This window comes from Hippopotamus amphibius, chromosome 8, assembly GCF_030028045.1.
Source record: "Hippopotamus amphibius kiboko isolate mHipAmp2 chromosome 8, mHipAmp2.hap2, whole genome shotgun sequence".
NCBI classification, from domain to species: Eukaryota; Metazoa; Chordata; class Mammalia; order Artiodactyla; family Hippopotamidae; genus Hippopotamus; species Hippopotamus amphibius.
This window is the reverse complement of record NC_080193.1, coordinates 76181584-76200196: the sequence shown is the minus strand read 5'-3', so window position 1 is coordinate 76200196 and position 18613 is coordinate 76181584. Positions and strand designations below refer to the sequence as shown.

At 36.4% G+C, this 18613-nt stretch overlaps 1 protein-coding gene across 8 annotated transcripts in view; it reads left to right on the top strand.

The window, feature by feature from the left end:
• GIGYF2 (GRB10 interacting GYF protein 2) overlaps window positions 1-18613 on the top strand; it is a 143129-nt gene that overhangs the window by 9621 nt on the left and 114895 nt on the right. For 7 of the 8 annotated variants that reach the window (XR_009055005.1, XM_057744115.1, XM_057744117.1 and 4 more), the window contains one exon: window positions 14358-14441. The exons of the other annotated variant lie outside the window; for it this stretch is intronic. Coding sequence is in view for 6 of the 7 variants with exons in the window: in XM_057744115.1 (XP_057600098.1) it covers window positions 14401-14441 (41 nt within the window). In the remaining variant the exon portion in view is untranslated. The remainder of the gene's footprint in view (window positions 1-14357; window positions 14442-18613) is intronic. 8 annotated transcript variants of the gene reach the window in all.

Below are 18613 nucleotides of genomic sequence, written 5' to 3'. Positions count from 1 at the left end.
TTAAAAGGCATTTTCGAAGAAAAGTAATTGTTTGAAATAGAAACTGGGATAAACACATCGTTGAGAATTTTTAGATTTCAGTGAGGGTTTTTAATTCTGGGTAGATACAGATTTATTCATAAGTTGCAATCAGTTATAAAATACTCTTCTAAGATGATCCAATAGAAATAGTCTTCTACACCAGTGCTGTCCAACAGAATTTTCTGCTATGGTGGAAATGTTCTATAAATCTGCACTGTCAAATACCATACCCACTAGCCACCTGTGACTGTTGAGCATTTGACATGTGGTTAGTGTGACTGAGGGAAATGCATTTTTTAAAATGTAAAAAAACCTTTCCTTTTTTTTATTACAGCTGACGTGCTCTTATTTTAATTTTGTTTTTAAGAACAGTTTTAGATTCATAGAGAAACTGAGAAGATACAGTACAGAGCGCTCCCATGTTTTTGTATTGTTAACATCTTACATTACTGTTGTCCATTTGTTACAATTAATTATCCAGTATTGCTTATTAACTAAGTCCATAGTTTATTCAGGTTTCCTTAGTTTTCCTGAGTCTTTTTTTCTATTTCAGGATCCCATCCAGGACATCACATTACATTTAGTCAGGTATCCATCGACTCCTCTTGGCTGTGATAGTTTCTCAGACTGCCCTGTTTTTAATGATCTTGACAATTTTGAGTATTGGTTAAGTATTTTGTAGAATGCCTCTCTGTTTGAATTTGTCTGATGTTTTTCTCCTAGTTATGGGTCGTGGGTTCTGGGGAGGACGACCACAGGGATAAAGTGCTGTTTTCATCACATCATATCAAGAGCATGTACTGATTTATCACTGTTAATATTGACTTTGATACTTGGTTGACTGTTATACTTTGTCAGGTTTGTCCACTGTAAAGTTACTCTCCTCCCTCCCCCTTGAGGAACTAGATTTTAAATTTTAATTTATTTAACGACATAGCCACATGTGGTTAATGGGTACTATATAAGATGGTACGGTTCTATAGAGTGTTTCTCAGTTTTAAATATTATCCAAAACTTTATTTAACATCTATTTTAATAGATTTAAGGAAAGGCAGTTAAACATAAAAGAAGTATAAAATGTTAGCCTTGGAATGCATTGCTTTTTGAGGGAGGCAGTCTTGTTTTAGTAAGCTTTGCCTTTTTAAAAATTAATTTTTTGAGGTTTAATTTACATACAATAAAATGCCTTCGTTTTAAGTATACTTATATTAAGTGTACATCTTGATGAGTTTTGAGAGGTGTATATATTTGTTAACCATAACCACAATCAAGATATGTAATATGTTCATCACCCCCAGAACTTTCCTCCTGCTTTTTTGCAGTCATTTCCCCTCTCCCACCAGTGATGTGTTTTCTGTGACTATAGATAATTTTGCCTCTTCTACAATTTTATGTAAATGGAATTATTCCGTATTTATTCTTTTTGGGCCTGGCTTCTTTTGCTCAGCATAATATTTGTGATACATCCATGTTGCTGCATGTATCAGTAATTAGGTGTTTTTATTGATGAGAATATTCCAAGGTATGGTCATTATAGTATTTATTTATCCATTTATGTTGCTTTGGGGCTGTTAGGAATAAAGCTGACCTTAGTTTCATGGCAGTGGGTAGTGATTCAGATTGTGCTGGATTGCAGTGTTTATTTCAGCACTGTAAATTACGAATTTAAATTCTTTTTTGGATGAGGAGAAAAGCCAACAGAGCATCTATAATTCTTTTGAAGATATTCCATGAAAAGAATAATTAACATAGAAATAAATAGTATTTTACAAAGTTTCGTATAATAATATGTGATGCAGACAGATGTAGACAATTCTGACTTCCTGGGGAGGAAGGGGAGTTCTTTGTTCTTTAGGATAAATGTTTAGTAATAAAGTGAATAATGGAAGCCTAATTTTGCTTCATTAAGTTTTATCATTAGTAGATGTGTTAACAGATCATATTTTAAAAATTATTTTAAAAAGTTTACATGTTTAAAAATGAAGAAATCTGGTATCATACAGATGGGTGCAGAAGGAAAAGGTGTTTTCTGCTGTAATAGATGGGAGGAGAATTTCCTTTTATTTTTGTACCTTAAAATTGTTTTTTAGACTGAGTTAATATTTAAAAGAAATTAACTTTCTTTGACATTTTATGTTGTGGTTGTAAAAGTACTTCGAACAGGGGAGGCAAACACTTTTTGTGGGAGTTAAAATATACTTTGTTATAAAAGTAATTGAAGAATATTACTGCAGATTATGAAAATAGAAAAAATCATTAATCCCACCTCATGAACATTTCTTTATTTCTGTTTTCTCTTTGTCTATTTATGACATACAGTTGGCCTTCTCTTGGTTCCATTTCTTGGATGTGGAGGGCCAGGTGTAAAGGATTTGAACATCCCTGGATTTTGGTATCTGCAGAGAGTCTTGGAACCAGTCCCCCTTGGGTACTAAGGGATGACTGTATGTGTAATTACACTCTTGTGTGCAGACGTTATTGTACCTGTAGTCTGTTGAGTGAATGTGCTGTTTTTACAAGATTGCTTACAGTCTTTTACAATTATAAGTGATGTGGTATATGTGGTTCCCCTCTCATGTTTGAACCTTTTCATTGTTTTACTTAGCCTTTTTCTGAAGTTTGAAAAAAATGCATCTGAGACCTACATATTGTAGCCTAGTGACTGAGTTTTGCTTCATTTGAATGTGGACTTGTTTATGGTCTTAAAAGAGTTGACAGATTTATGGATTATTTCATCATGATAGTGGTATAAATTTTTTTGACAAATTTAAGTAGGGAGTGAATTTAATGTTATCAGAAGATTTGCATTGAAAATAGTTTGCTTCATGTCCATTAAAATATTTTTAATTGTACTGTTTTTTTTCTCCTAGCTAAACCATTTATGGTTTATTTTAACCTTTTTTAAATTGAAGTGTAAAGTATAAGTAAATATGTGCAAAATATGAAGTGTATAGTTGGAAAATTTTTTACGTATGTATATAGTTTTGTGATCACCGCCCAAATCAAGATACTGAGCATTTCTAGTGCCCCAAAAGATTCCCTCTTCTCCTTGCCAGTAAGTAGTCCCTACTTCCATGATGAGCAATGTTCTGACATCTGTCAAAATTGATTATTTTACCTGTTGAACATTATAAAAGGAATCATACAGTATATATTCTTTGGTGGCTGGCTTCTTTTTTTTTTTTGGCACACGGGCTTAGTTGTTCCGCGGCATGTGGGATCTTCCTGGAGCTGGGATCGAACCCGTGACCTCTGCATTGGCAGGCGGATTCTTAATCACTGTTGGCTGGCTTCTTTTGCTGGACACATGTCTGAGATTCATGCACTATTGCTGCAGTTACCAGTAGTTGGTTCTTTTTTTTTTTGAGATTGAATTATTTTATTCTTTTTTTTTTTAAGCTCTTTATTGGAATATAATTGCTTTACACTCTTGTACCAGCTTTTGAGGTACACCAAAGTGAAACAGCTGTATTTTACTTATATCCCCATATCCCCTGCCTCCCGCGACTCCCCTGTCCTGGCCCTCTAAGGCATCATCCATCATCGAGTTGATCTCCCTTTGTTATACAGCAACTTCCCACTAGCTATCTCTTTTACAGTTGGTAGTGTATATATGTCTGTGCTACTCTTTCACTTTGTCCCAGCTTCTCCCGTGCCCTCCATTCCCTTCTCTGCATCTGCATCCTTATTCCTGCCCTGTCACTGGGTTCATCAGTACCTTTTTTTTTTTTTTTTTTAAGATTCCATATATGAGTTAGCATACAGTATTTGTTTTTCTCTTTCTGGCTTACTTCACTCTGTATGACAGACTCTAGGTCTATCCACCTCATTACATATAGCTCCATTTCATTCCTTTTTATGGCTGAGTAATATTCCATTGTATATATATGCCACATCTTCTTTATCCACTCATCTATTGATGGGCATTTAGGTTGCTTCCATGTCCTGGCTATTGTAAATAGTGCTGCAAAGAACATTATGGTACATGTTTCTTTTTGGATTATGGTTTTCTCTGGGTATATTCTTTGTTGGTATTTTGTTGTATAAATATACTACAATTTAAAAAATTTTTATTTTGAAATAATTTCAAGCTTACAGAAAAGTTGCAAAAAATTGCTTAGATTTTCCATATGCCCTGCACCCAGTTAGGTCATCAGTACCACCCACCCCCCTCGGCCACGCAACATTCTGGAACTTAGTTTGCTAGCCAGGGATCGAACCTGTGCCCCCTGCCGTGGAAGCATGGAGTCCTGACCTCTGGGCTGCCAGGGAATTTCCTGGTCACCAGTTTTTAACATTTCCTTGTATTTGCTTTATGTTTTGTTTTCTTTTTGCTTTCTCCTTACATACACATATGTGTATATAATTTTAAATATAATTTTAAATTTATGTAATTTTTTTCTGTTCCATTTGAGAGTCCATTACAAACCTCATGCTCCTTTTCCTCTAAACTTTCAGTGTTATTTTCTAATAATAAGAACATTCTTCTGCATAATCACAGTAAAAATTTCAGAATCATAAAAAAGTAACATTGATACAATACCATTGTCTTATCCATAACTCCTATTCAAGTTATTCTATTTATGTCTCTAATGTGTCTTATAGCATATTTTCTGCTGGTTCAGGATGGAATTAGGAATCATACTTGCACTTAGTTTTGGGTTTCTTTTTTTTCTCTTTTTTCTTTTTTTTTTTGGCCATGCTGTGCGGCTTGTTAGTTCCCCGACCAGGAATTGAACATGGGCCCTCGGCAATGAGAGCACGGAGTCCTAACCACTGGACTGCCAAGGAATTCCCTGCACTTAAGTTTTTATATCTCTGTAGTCTCTCTTAACCTGGGATGGTTCTTCAGCCTTTGTCTTTTTATGACCTTGGTATTTTTGGTGACTATGGTTGATAGATTTTATGTCTATTCAATTTGCGCTTATCTAATTTTTTTCAAGATTAATTTCAGTTTATGCATTATTGTCAGGAATGTAACACAAGTGATGCTGTGTCCTTCTTAGTGTATTACATCAGGAGGCACATGGTGTCGGTTTGTCTCATTATTAATGATGTTACCTAACTCATTAAAAGCCAGATGGAAGAAATGCGTAGGGCAAGGTATGTGAGAAGGGGTGCAGAGCTTCACAGCTCTTTGGTGAGCCATCCTTTCCACACCTTCACCAACCTTGAAGCTCCCCTATATTTGTTTATTCATTCACCTGTTGATGGACATTTGTGTTGGTAAACATAATAGCCAAATGTCAGGTTTCGGTAGTTATGAATAAAGCTACTATGAATATCTTATACTCTTAATAGAAATTTTCTGAGTGTATGTCTAGCAGCAGATTGTGGGATCACCAGATAGGTGTATATTTAGATGTAATAGATATTGCCAAACTGTTTCTTGAAGCAGTTGAACTAATTTGCTGAAATGGAGTTATTAATTTGTTATCTTTTTTGAGGGGGCGGGGCACACCCCACGGCTTGTGGGATCTTAGTTCCCCGACCAGGGATTGAACCCTTGCTCTCAGCAGTGAAAGCAGAGTCCTAACCCCTGGACTGTTGGGAAATTCCCCAATTTTGTGTTATCTGAATCCAGATCTAGCTAAGATAAAAATGGTTGTTGGAATGGGCACAGAAGTATTTATTTGGTGCATGTGCAGAGTGCTAGGAGAGTAGTTCCTTTTTCTGCTTTTGGGAAATAGAGGTTGGGAAGATGGAGGCAGATTAAGGTTCCTTGGTGTTCATTTTGTGTTAGTCTTTTGACAGATTATGCGTAGTACTGGTTGGACTTCATTCCAGGTTTACCATGTTTTTTTTCTGGGTAATTTTTACATATCCAGGCAAGGGAGATTTGCAGTAGTAGATAATTTATGTAAGAAAGATTCAGGATGTTTTCAAAGGGTTATATGTTTTGAATTGTTGGTAGAATAACGATAGCTAATCAGTATATCAAGACTTCTTCTGGGAAGCAATATTGGGAGCACTTTCGGAGTAGAACAGTAGCCATTATGCTGGATTTTGATTCTGCTTTGGCTTTTCCTGGCTGTCTTTGTCCAGACAGAATTTACTATGTAGATCTGTAGCTCCCTCATGTTGATAGTGATTATGTGTGCTGAGAAGATGCACACGCAATCTGGCTCCTCAACACGGTGCCAGGTTGTGAGAAAATGGTAAACTTAAGAGCTGAGAGGCCAGAGTCTCCCTTTTCTTTGTTGCAGACCCAACAGTAAGAAAAGCTAGGTTGATTTCTTCTCTTTCTTCATGCATGAACATGTACTCACCCACACACAGAGTGATAGACGAGGTCCCAAATAGGAGCTGAAGAAGTCAGGAAAACTAGAAAAATATATAGAAAAAAAGAAAAATAATTATATACTAGTAATCAGAGATAAAATAATTGCTAGTAAGGACTGATTTAGCTTAGAGTTTTTTAAAAGTTGACAGGCCAGATTAAATAACATTCATTGTCAGGCACAGGATGCAGTTTATCGAAGAAGACCAACTTCCTGGTATTGATTGCAGAAGAAATATATTACTTGAATTCACTTATAACGAATTTTGAATAATGGACAGGGTCTGAAATAGCAGTTATGTAGAAATATTCTCTCAGCTATTTTTAAGTCAACTCTGTTTAAAATTTGAGGGTAGACCTTTCTCTGAGGTTCTTATGCCTAGAATTGGAGTAGCCAAAGGAGAGTAAAGGCCAGAGGAGGGAGGTTGAGAGTGTTATTACCTTGCCATGTGTTAAGCTATTCAAAGGATGTTTTTTCAGTGTTATTAATGTAACTGAAGCCCATCTTCCCCTGATAATTTTACCCTCCCTTTATCCCTCTGAGGTTATCAGTAGTTTGCCTGTACACTGGTAGGTGAGTCAGCAGACAGCATCAGGATCTTCCTCCTCTTCCATTCACATGCCTGTTCTGTTTCTTTACTAGGATGACCATTCAGCCTGAAATGCTCCTGTTGTGTCTCTGTAATTATTAATATTTCTTTCACACAAACATTTTCTGGCTTAGATGATAGATTATATATCCTCACTTTAGCCATTGTTCATCCTTCTTTGTGCAAAATCCCTGTTCCTCTGAAGTTCATGCTGTCTGACAATAAAACTGTCTGTTCCCCTCATTATCATCAGATAATAGACCCTGTGGCATCATCCTTCATTTTCTTCTTTATTCTCTTTGCCATTATCTTGAAGTTACTTCAGAGTCCCTGAGATGACCCATCCAGTCTTCCCAGGCTCCTGGTTCCTTAACTTACCTCCATCTCTAATTCTTCTAGTGCTTTCATTTTTATTCCTACTATACCTGCTTTTTGATGTTACCAACATCTCAAATTTGTAAACTCCCTTTTGTTTTTACTTCCTCATTGTGCCTCAATCACACTTTTGCCAGCATCCTCCACTTTGCCCTATTATTCTTGCATTTACTATGTTGACAAAATCCTAACCTAGGTTCAGTGCTGTTGTCAGCTCTCTCTGCCCTGTACCCAGGCTGCTAAGTTGGAGAAAGGAGCCCACAACCATGCAGATAGCTACCATCTCCGTATTGATTGAGCCAACTGCAGTGTGGGGTCCTGGGTTAGATCCTGGAACAGGACAAGGACATTGTTGGGAAAACTGATTAAATCTGAGTTTAGTTACTAGTGGTGTACCAACGTTGGTGTCTTAGTTTTGACAGATGTGCTGTGGTAATGTAAGTTGTTTATATCAGGGGAAACTGAGCGAACTTTCTGTAATATCTAACATTTCTTTAAATGAATAATTATTCCTAAAGTTTTTTTTTTAAAAACAATACTATTAGCAAATAACATTTCTTCATTCTTCTCAAACCTTACCCTATCATCTACTCTGTCATTTGTCTACTTAGCTGAGAAAATTGAGGCCATCAAGTGTGAATTCCCCACAACTTACTATTCCTCCCCCCTCCCCCCCCAGAAAAAGAAAAAAACCCCACGAAAAAGGTATCTTAAGTCATTTGGACATACTTTGCTCTTGTCACAAGTGGATAGGCATACATTTTTTTTCCTTTTGTTCTCTGAAACCCCCATCCATCCTGCCTTCTCAGAGCTTCACTTCCATCATATTTTTGCTAAATTGTTTCTTCACTTTTTGATTCTATTAGTACTTTTCCATTAGGATATTTTCATCTAAAATAAAAGTGGAAAGTTTCTTTGTGCTCTGCTTCATTTCTCTTCACCTTTTCACAGCTAAGATTTTAGAAGAAGTTAACTGCATTTGTAGTCTTCCTTTCCTCACCTCCCAACCACTGAAATCTGGCTCTGTCCCTCACCACACTTGTATAAGTGCACTCTTCAAGTCACCGATGATTTCATTGTGGGAATCAATGAAGACTTTTCAGGCTTTCTCTTTTTTGACTCCAATATTTGAAATGTCTGAATTCTTCCATTAACTTTTTTTTTTTTTTGCCAGTGCTATCTTTGTTGTTAACACAAATTAGTAACTTAACAGGAAAAGAATTACTCATAATTCCACCATTCAGAAGTAAATATTAACATCTGGGGGCATATCTGTATGTACCCATTAAGAATGTATTTTAAAGTATGTTGAATATAATTATATTCTCTGTATTCTATAACCTGTCTTAATATATTGTTGACATTTTTTCATGTCAGTGAATATAGTTATTATTATTGTGCTCTCTTCTCTACTGGTATGTAGATCCATACGGTCTGTTGGATTTCTAATGCTCCTCCTTTCTCTTCAGGCTCTTGACGATTCATTCTCCTCCTGGCATCCTGAATGATCTTCCTAAAGTACAGATTTCATCCTGGACACTTTCTTGCCTAAATCTTTTCATAGCCTTCCATTGCTCTTGAGATGTAAAAACACAAAGACATCTGTGATATGGCCATTACTTTACCAAACTTCACTTTAGTTTTTTAGCATTGTTGAGCAAATGGGTAATCTCTCCAAAGAACCTGGCTCTTTCTGCTTTCTGCTGTAGATAAAGGAATGTGGAGAAAGCTAGAGTCAATGAATTTGACTTCAGGTGAAAGGTTAGAGCTAGAGATACCTAACTACATAGTCTTCTTTTCCTTCCCATATCCTCCTGCACAGTGTGTGCTGAGGCTTTGTGCTTGTCCCTTGAGCTTGTCCCTTCTTGATTTCTGCTTTGGGATAGTTTCATTCAATTTTTGGTTACAGTTCTGTAGATTTACTTCCAAATCTATGTCTCTCATCCTGACTCTACACTGGAGTTCAAGGTGTATGCATATTATGGTCTTTTGGATGGCTCCTCAGGCACCTCACATTCATTTTGTCCAAAACAGTATGTCCTTCCTCCCAAATTTGTTTTTTTTTCCATTTTCTCTTTTCTTTAAAGCTTTTCTATGCAGATTCAAGCAGCATCCCACGTCCAGTATTGCATGTTATAGATTCCATTCCATTTCTGCATCATTTGTTTAGATTTTCCTTCTACTTTGGGAAATATTTTATGAAGTGTTTATTTGAATGGATCTTTGGTTTTGTATAAGCCACCGTAAAAGAGGAGGGTGGGCCTTCTGGGTAAGGAAATGGCATGAGCCAGAACCACAGAAGCAGAATGCAATAGAGAAGTAGGAAGTTATCATTTGGCTTTGAGTTTGGAAGTGAAACAGTGGGAAATTGAGTTGAGAAGGTACAGATTGTCATATTGATGGGAACCTAAACATGAGGAGCTTTGACCATACACAGTAGGTTTAGTGACTGTTATAATCAAGGGTAGGCATGACTAGAGCAGTATTTTAGAAAGATCAATCTCATTGGATGTAGTTAGAGGCAGAGTCAGGGAAGAAGGTTAGAAATTTTATTGTAATAATCCAGACACGAGTTAACAAATGTTTGGCTACAATGAAAAGAGAATGCGGAAGGAATCTTGAAGGAGGAATTGACCAAATTTCAGGCAAAATGATTGGATATGAGGGATAGAGAAGAGGGAGGAGTTTCAGATGACTCTAGGTTTTGGAGCCTGGCAGAGCAGTGAACTGTGAAAACAGTGGTACCTTGATCAGTTATCGGTAAGATACATATCCAGGAGGAGCGGGCTGCTGGAAAGCCACATAGGTCATGGGAGAAAAAAATCAAATCTGTAATTCACAGTAGGGGTGGGGGACAGTTTAGAAATTTGTGGAAGAATTTTTCATTGTGCTTGCTGTAATAACACTCCCACTGTGTGTCCTATGTTAAATCCTGCATGATTTAGTAGGCAGAGTTCTACCTGAAGTGTTAGTAGAGAACACCATTGTAAATAAGATTCAAGATAATATCGAAACAGAATTTATAGTTAAATAAGCCATGGGTACACTGAGGGAAGTTAGAAAAGAAGAGAAACTTTTGGGGAATAGTGACCAAATAGGAAGGAAGTGAAGATAAGAAAAATATATCAGTATAGTGCTGGTCATGGAGGAAAAGGAAGGAAATAGTTTCAAGAAAAGGCAATCTAGAGAGGCAGAAGAGCATGGGTGGGAGCACAGCTTCCAGAGTCTGGTTCAGATCCTGATTTGCTATAAAAATTCAGAGCTATTTACTAATGGTCACGAGTCTGCTGGGGGTTTGAGTTGACAACATTTAGCTTGGTGTGGTTTAAATGGTGACAAAGCCTATCCTCATTTCGATACCTTACTGCATCCTTAGAAGGGGCAATTGAGAAATAAGTCCCACTTTCCATTCCAAATAATTTATAATTCAGAGACATTGTGTAAGACAGTCCCTCCAGTGCATATAAATAAGCACATTAGAACTGGGCTCATTTAAATTGATTTGGAAGGAGCAGTCTGGAGTGGGGAATTAGAAGTTATAGTACTTTACATGTTTAGATTTCTTCAACAGTCATAGCTCATAGATTTCCTGCTTTAATTCATAAAGGAGAATGAGCAGAACACCATTCTGTGTAATGTAGGTCTCTTTAGTTGGTAATTAAATTGTTTGGATTACTATTCTAGGTTCTTTAGAGTTCTCCAGAAAACTTTACGGTTGGAAGTAATCTTATGGAAACCATGTTGTAAATGGTAGTTAGGCTCCTAGCTCAAGGCATTAAAAAAACTTCTGAGCTTATAATGTTTTTGCTGTATGGTTATTTTGACTCTTCCTAAAGGTTTATAGGTGGAATGAGTGATAAAGAGGACTGGAACAAGATTACCTTGCTCTGTCTTCTTTAGATGTTGCCTGAGTCCGGGGCTTCTGTAACTCGAGACCAGTGCCTGCACAGCACACTCTGTGGGCTCCATTTGCATCCTTCATGGTAATGGCGCCCCTGGAGTTTGTATTTCCATGACCTGTGGAACCTTGTGGTAGTAATTTAAAGGGGAAAAGAAAAATCTCTAAGAATAATTTTAGTATTTTCACAAATATCACAGGTAATTCAGTTTTTAATTGAGAGTCACTTACCTTATAAATTTAGTGTGGTTCAAATCTTGACTTGCTTTATTAATTTAGAGCTGTTTGCCAGTGGTCAAAGTCCCATAGGGTTTGAATATAAAACATTTGGCTAGGTGGGGTTTAAAATGGTGGGAAAAACACTCCTTCAAGATGTTTTGTATTACAATAAAATCTTACAGTTGTAGTTTCTACAGTTGTTAGCCAGGAAGGTCCATGTACTTTTTTCAAGCACACTGAATTGATTTATGCTAAATAAGGTTACACAGCTGATTTGTAAGCAGGATACTTGCCTTTTAAAAAAAAAAAAAAAAAGTTATTTATTTTACTTATTGGCTGTGTTGGGTCTTCATTGCTGCTCATGGGCTCTCTCTAGTTGCAGTGAGTGGGAGCTACTCTTTGTCGTGGTGCACGGGCTTCTCATTTCGGTGGCTTCTTTTGTTGCAGAGCATGGGCTCTAGGCACTTGGGCCTCAGTAGTTGTGGCATGTGGGCTCAGTAGTTGTGGCCCATGGGCTTAGTTGCTCCTCAGCATGTGCGATCTTCTTGGACCAAGGATCGAACCCATGTCCCCTGCTTTGGCAGGCGGATTCTTAACCACTGTGCCTCCAGGGAAGCCCCAGGATACTTGTCTTAATCTACAGTGGGCACCTTACCTGATGTTTGGTCATCATCACTGCCTTGACAAGTGATTTCACTTGGGATGTACCATAATTTAATTGAACCTAATGTGCATCAGTTATGAAATTCTTCATTTTGTATATTACTAAGGAACAAATCATACTGCCAAGTAAATGCTAGCACAGTTTTTTAATTACTTGGACTTTTTATTTTATATTTTTAAAGCAAATAAGTCTAATAGATTTTTATTATATAGTATATATTTTGTGCATATACTAAAAGGAAAATAGAAGTGAAATAAATTGGTTAAGGTATTCTTCAGCTTTCTATGCATTAAGTCTGACTCTTCTAAATCGTGAGCAGCGTAGGATTGTAAAAGTGTCCTTCCCCCTTCTCCCCACCAGTGTAGTGTCATGTCGTTAAGGGTATTGGTGATGAAACATTTCTTAAGAGAGTGCTCCATTATTCTCTCCTTGATTTAAAATTCAGTGATTTGGTGCTGACGAAGTTTTTAAAAGCCGTCTAAGCTGTTTAATTTTTCCTCCTTTAAATACCTCTGGGCTGCTGCATGTGGCCACGTGGATCGGGCAGTGTCAAGTCTCACTAGCAAACCGCAACAAGCTTATCTTCCTGTGGTTTTTTTCCCTTTCTCAGGTTCTGTTCTTGAAATCATTCCTCCAGTGATGAAGAGTTATTTCACTAATATCCTATTACTGTATCTGCTTTCTTTTCTTTTACACAATACGTTTTAATTTAGAGTCATAGCATGGTCTTTTTGATGGTGTTTTAAACAGCACTTAAAATCGGGTACTAGGAACAACACAATTGAAAGGATGACAGTAATGAGCATCTCTACCAAGTTTTACCCTTATCCTTGTGCAGACAGTGACAGCTGTGACACAACTTCCATTGTGGGCCAGTAGCACTTGTAGCATGGCACTGATTAAGATGCTCTTCCAGTTTCTGAAAGTTTAAAGTGTGAAAAACTATATGCCTTATGTTTTTTTGGAATCATCAGTTGCTTCTGAGGTGGGGAGGGCACTAAGTTGATCTCAGCTTGAGTCTGTGGTGCACGCTTGTCTGGCCAGGCAAAAGGTGATCAGGGTTAAGTAGGAACATGGGAATCTCCTTGGAACTCACATGGTTGACATAGGGCCAGAAATTCCTTCCAGGAAGAGGGCAGATAAATAGTTGATTATGGACATTAGCACATTTTTACTTTCCCCTTTCTGTGTTTTAGACCAATTTCTAGTTTATTGTTTTTAGATCTTTTAAACAGCAACAGTCAGGGTGATGTGATATATCTTGGAGATATTTACAGTATGTTTACACTATTTATAGTATTTTCTGTTTTCTAAACTCATGTCCTTTTTTTTTTTTAGCTTGAGATATAATTGACATGATTGTGTTGGTTTAAGGTTTAAGGTGTGTTGATTTGATACATTTATATATTGCAAAATGATTACCACCATAGCATTAGCTAATACCTCCATCTTATCACATAATTACCATTTCTTTTTTTGTGGGAACATTTAAAATCTGCTCTCAGTAACTTTCACGTATATAATACAGTATTATTAGCTATAATCACCATGCTGTACTTTAGATCCCCAGAACTTGTTAATCTTATAACGAGTTTGTACCTTTGACCAGTATCTCCCAATTTCCCCCAGCCCCTGGTAACCACTACTCTGCTCTCTGTTTCTATGAGTTTGGCTTTTTAAAGATTCCACATATAAGTGATATACAGTATTTGTCTTTCCCTGTCTAACTTTTCGGTTTAAAATCTGGTATCTTGAAATTGCTCTTGAAAGATCACTCGTGAACTTGATTAGCTTATTATTATTAACTTGATGGTCCAAGTTTTAACGGATCACTGGAGTGTAAAGTGCTAAGCAGAAAGTGGGGAGAGTTGTGGTGGAAGCTGTGAGATAGGTAAGGAGAATCTTTGATACACCTCATGGTGATGGGAGAGCCATTACAAGGGAGTAATACAAAATTAAAATGTAAATCTGTTACCCTTCATTCCCTCCATTGCTCAAAGGCTAAAAAAGGAAATACTTAATTTGGTCCCCAGTGCCCTGCATGGTCTGCTACCATATATCTCACCAGCGTCATCTTATACCATGCCTCCTTTCCCCATGTAAACATAAAAAGGTGGTGAATTGGAACGTAAAGGTGGATTTATTCGTTTTACTTTGCCTGCTATATTGTTGTAAATAGGGATTAAAAGACCATTCTGGTGACTGGTTGAGAGGAGCACAAGCAAAACACACTCCCTAACCATACTTTCTGGACTGGAATTCTGCATTGAATCTTGACCAACTGTATGGAGATATTTTTCTCTTTAACAGGTTTCTCCACATATAAAAATCTATTGTAAACATACAGAAAAGAATGGCAGCGGAAACGCAGACGCTGAACTTCGGGCCTGAATGGTGAGTTCTCAAAATCTCATCCTGTTCGATATTGGATGACTAGTACAGTAGTAAGGTATTTGTGCAGGTGTTGGGGGGTTTATAAAATGTGCCTGTTTTTGAGACTTTGCTTTATGTGCCTAGTTGAAAACAATATAGCCAATCTAGTAATAAATTATATTTGGTTAGTGACTTTATTAAAAAATCTTCCTGTTTTGATTTTGTAATGATAATGGATTTAAAACTCCCCACAGTCCCACCATCCTAGCAAATTATTTACTTTGTTTTTGAGCCCTTATCTAGGTGCATATATAATTTTATGTAATTGTAACATTTTTATGTGTATGTGTTTTCTGCTACCATGTTGTTTTGTGAGTGCTATTCATAGACTCATTTGAAAAAATAGCTTTTAGTGAATTATTTTTTGAGTTTTATTTTATCCATGGGCTAGGCAGGTGATCCAGAATTATACTGGCTATTAAAAGCCCATCTAGGATCGGGTTAGTATTTGCCATGATAACAATTAATCGACCTTTGAGTCTCTTACAGATATGTTTGGACCCGGAATATGGAATTCTCATGGAATTTTGAGATCCATCACGTTGTAGTGTGACTTCCCCCCCCCTTCCTTTCCCCCCAGAGCTGATGATTGAAGATCCTCTCGTCAGTGGTGTGAATAATGATAGTTGCTTTTTCCATTCAAACCTTGAACCAGAGGCAGTATATAAATTAGATAAATTGGAATAGTCTTAAATATTTCTGATTGTTTAGGTGGTGGTGGTTTGATAAATGATCCAGACTTCCTGTAGTAACTCCCTCTTTGGGGACTCTTATTAACTTACCTTATTGTATACATTTCTTTTTACATGTAATGCCTAAATTTTCTTGGCCCTTATAGCTGGCATTTGGAGACTGAGGAGAAATCACTATTTGAAGTTCTAAGAACTGATGCAACTTACATACTTTGGGAATTATTTTGGAAAGGTTGACCTAAATAATTCTGTGCCTGTTTTAGTTCTTATTTTATATTTTAAAAGTAATTTTCTTATTACCAAATCAGTATATACTTCTAGAAAAGGTAGAAATTACAAGTAATCCAGAAGAAGTTATAATCACCATAATTTCACTATCCATGGTAACCACTGTAAATAGGTTGGTGTATCTTTCTAGATGGTATTATGTATGCTTCTTTGTGTAAATGTGCATTTTCACAAAAATGGGATCATACTGTACATTCAGTTTTGTAACCTGCATTTAAAAAAAAACCATATCAAAAATATCTTTTTATCCATGAATATTTTGTATTATCTTAAATGGTTGCATTGTATGGATGTACCATCATTTATTTAACTAGTTTTCCAGGTGTAGCATATATAAGCTGTTCTCAGTTTTTCATTATTATAAAAATATTTTTGGTGGACATTCTTGTAGCTGAAACTTTATTCACATCTTACTGAGTGGCTTTAAATTCTTATAGCTCACTTTGTAAACCATTTTGTGTGCAGCTTTTCTGCCTTCATCTAGAATTTGTAACTGCTGCTCTTTTGTATTTATATACTCTCATGTCTCTTTCTTTGTAAAAATTTGATTAAAATTGTCAGCTAATTTAAGGAAGTTTTTTTTTTTTCTTCCAGTATCTATCTATTAAGAGATAACAAAGAGAGATAGTACCAGGAATTTAGCTAAAACAAAAGGAGAAAAACCCACTCCTGGTGATATTCTGAAGTCATTCCACATTTAACTTGATGCTAAATGGGTTGACAAACCATGGCCATGGGACTATAAAGTTTTATTGAAACACAGCCACATTCATTTATTTACATGTTATCTGGCTGCTTTCACACTATGGTGGCAAGGTTGAGTAGTTACAACAGAGGCCATCTGGCTCAAAAGCTTAAATATTTACTCTCTGGCCATTTATAGAAAAAAATTTGCTGGCCATTGTCCTAAACCATGGGTTCCCAAAGTCTATCACTAGTGTCTTACACATCTTTTTCATTGGTACTCTGAAGTTTTGTTTGATGGGGTTTTGTTTGATCAGCCCAGTGTTTTACACAAAATTTGAATTGAGGTAACTTTAGCAGAGGGAAGTTACCAGTGCCATGAGTAAGCAGTAGCTTTACCTAGTTGTTACCTCTGTTACCCTGCAGGCGTTAGTTTAGGAGCCTTCTCTTAGTCATCTGAAATGCTGATAAACTGAGGAGTGAAGGTCTAAGTAGGCATACTGCCTTCTTTGCAGCATCTATCAAAATTTCTTCTGGCAAAGGGAATATATGAGACCCTTAAGTAGTTCAGGTAACCCTGATCTAGAAAGCTGCAGTATGAATAGAGACTGCTGCTGTGTTTTTTCTGCATGTAACATTACATTCATTGTGAAACTTGAGGTAAGGAGCTGTGTCCAGAATAACTTGAGCATCAAAATTTAGAGTGATTACACTGAATTGGTGTGTAACTCTAAACCATACAGAAACATTTAGTGATACTGTGTTCCTTTTACTAAGATCATCATTTTTATAATGATGTAAAACATAATGTTCAGTAAGAGATGTATAAAATGAAGAGATTTGGCAGTAGTGAAGATGGGAGAGCATTGAAAATTGTGATAGGGACAGACCGTGAATGACTATAAACATGGCCTTTTAAAGGTAGGTCTGGTAGAATCATTTGGCCTTAGCTTATCTTTATATTTAGGATAAGGAGATGTATTACATAATTACCAATGCAGTTTTAAAAAGAGTGTGATAGATTTAATGGAGGAGTAGGTCATATTTTAGGTATAAAACAAAGAGTCATTTTAAGTCTTTACTCAAGTGTACCCCCTTAAACGTTTTCTGACCATCTGTATAGCTCCCCCCGTCTCCCTTCCCTGTTTAATTTTTTCTTCATCTATATCAAAATATAACATGCCAAATATTTTACTTATTTTTTTTATTATTTATACCCCATCCTCCACCCTACTAGACTGTGCGCTCCTTTGAGGGCAAGTACTTTGGTCTCGATTTTTGTCCAGTTTGTTCATTGCTGTATCTCCAGTGTCTGGCACATAGTAGGTACTCAATAAATATTTGTAAATGAATGAGTGAATTGTTGGAAAGTAAAGTTGTTTTTAATGTTTTGCTATTGTCACTATGTATACACATCCTTGAACAGTTCTGTTTGTGTTGCTGATTATTTCCTTTGGAGTAATATCTTGGAAGTGGAATTATTGAATCAAAAGTTTAATTTTTAAGGCTTTGGATGATATATGGACAGGCTGACCACAAGAAGGATTGTATGAATTTAATTCCCATCCCCTGCCTGTTTACTTCACTCTTGACAGAACACAAAGTACTACCTTGAAGAAAAAAAAATTTTTTTTAGTTCTAAATCTGGTAGATTTAGGTTTTTAAAGAATTTTTTGTTGTTAGTCTCAGTAACAAAATAATTTATGCTCATTCCAGAAAACCTTGGAGGAAGCAATAGTACAAAAGGAAAAAGAAAAGATCTAATTTTTCCTTAATCCTACCACTCAAAGAACCATTGTTAATATTTTGGTTGGTGTCCTCCTATTCTTTTTTCTTTGCAAATAATTGTATACTTCAGAACATTTTAAAAAAGGAAAACTAATTATAACTTGCTTTATTTTGGGATTTTATTTTTTTATTTTTTTTTTAATTTTGAGCATTCCAAATCTACTCAGATAAGTCTGGATAATGGAGGAGTTTATTATAGGGGAATGAATAATTGCAGACAGTTACCTGGCTTTATGGGGAAGGAGCCCAGGAACCTTGTTTGGGGTTTCTTCTGTCTCGTGTCCATGGCCTTGAGGAAGTTTTCCCAGGTTTTTCCCTGCAAAATGAATGAGGCACTTCTGTTTTTCCCAAAGCACTTTGTTTAGACCTATATTAAAGTAGTTATGACCTTTTGCTGTGCCTCTTTATAAGTGTTTACCTTATTTGGAAGACAACTAATTCTGTTAAGAAAAGCACTGTATTTCTCATTTTAGTAAGCCCATTGTTTATTTAGCTATTGTAGGCACTTAGTAAATGTAGAATGATTCAAGTCTTAGGGTGGGGGACGTGAGGGCAAGAGATGTCAGACCTGAGATTGCTAGGTTACTATTCATGATCTTTGTGGAATTGTGGAGAAAATGAGAGATGTTCTAGACGATAGAATTCATTAACAGTCCCGGTTTTCAAAAAGGGTAAAAGATA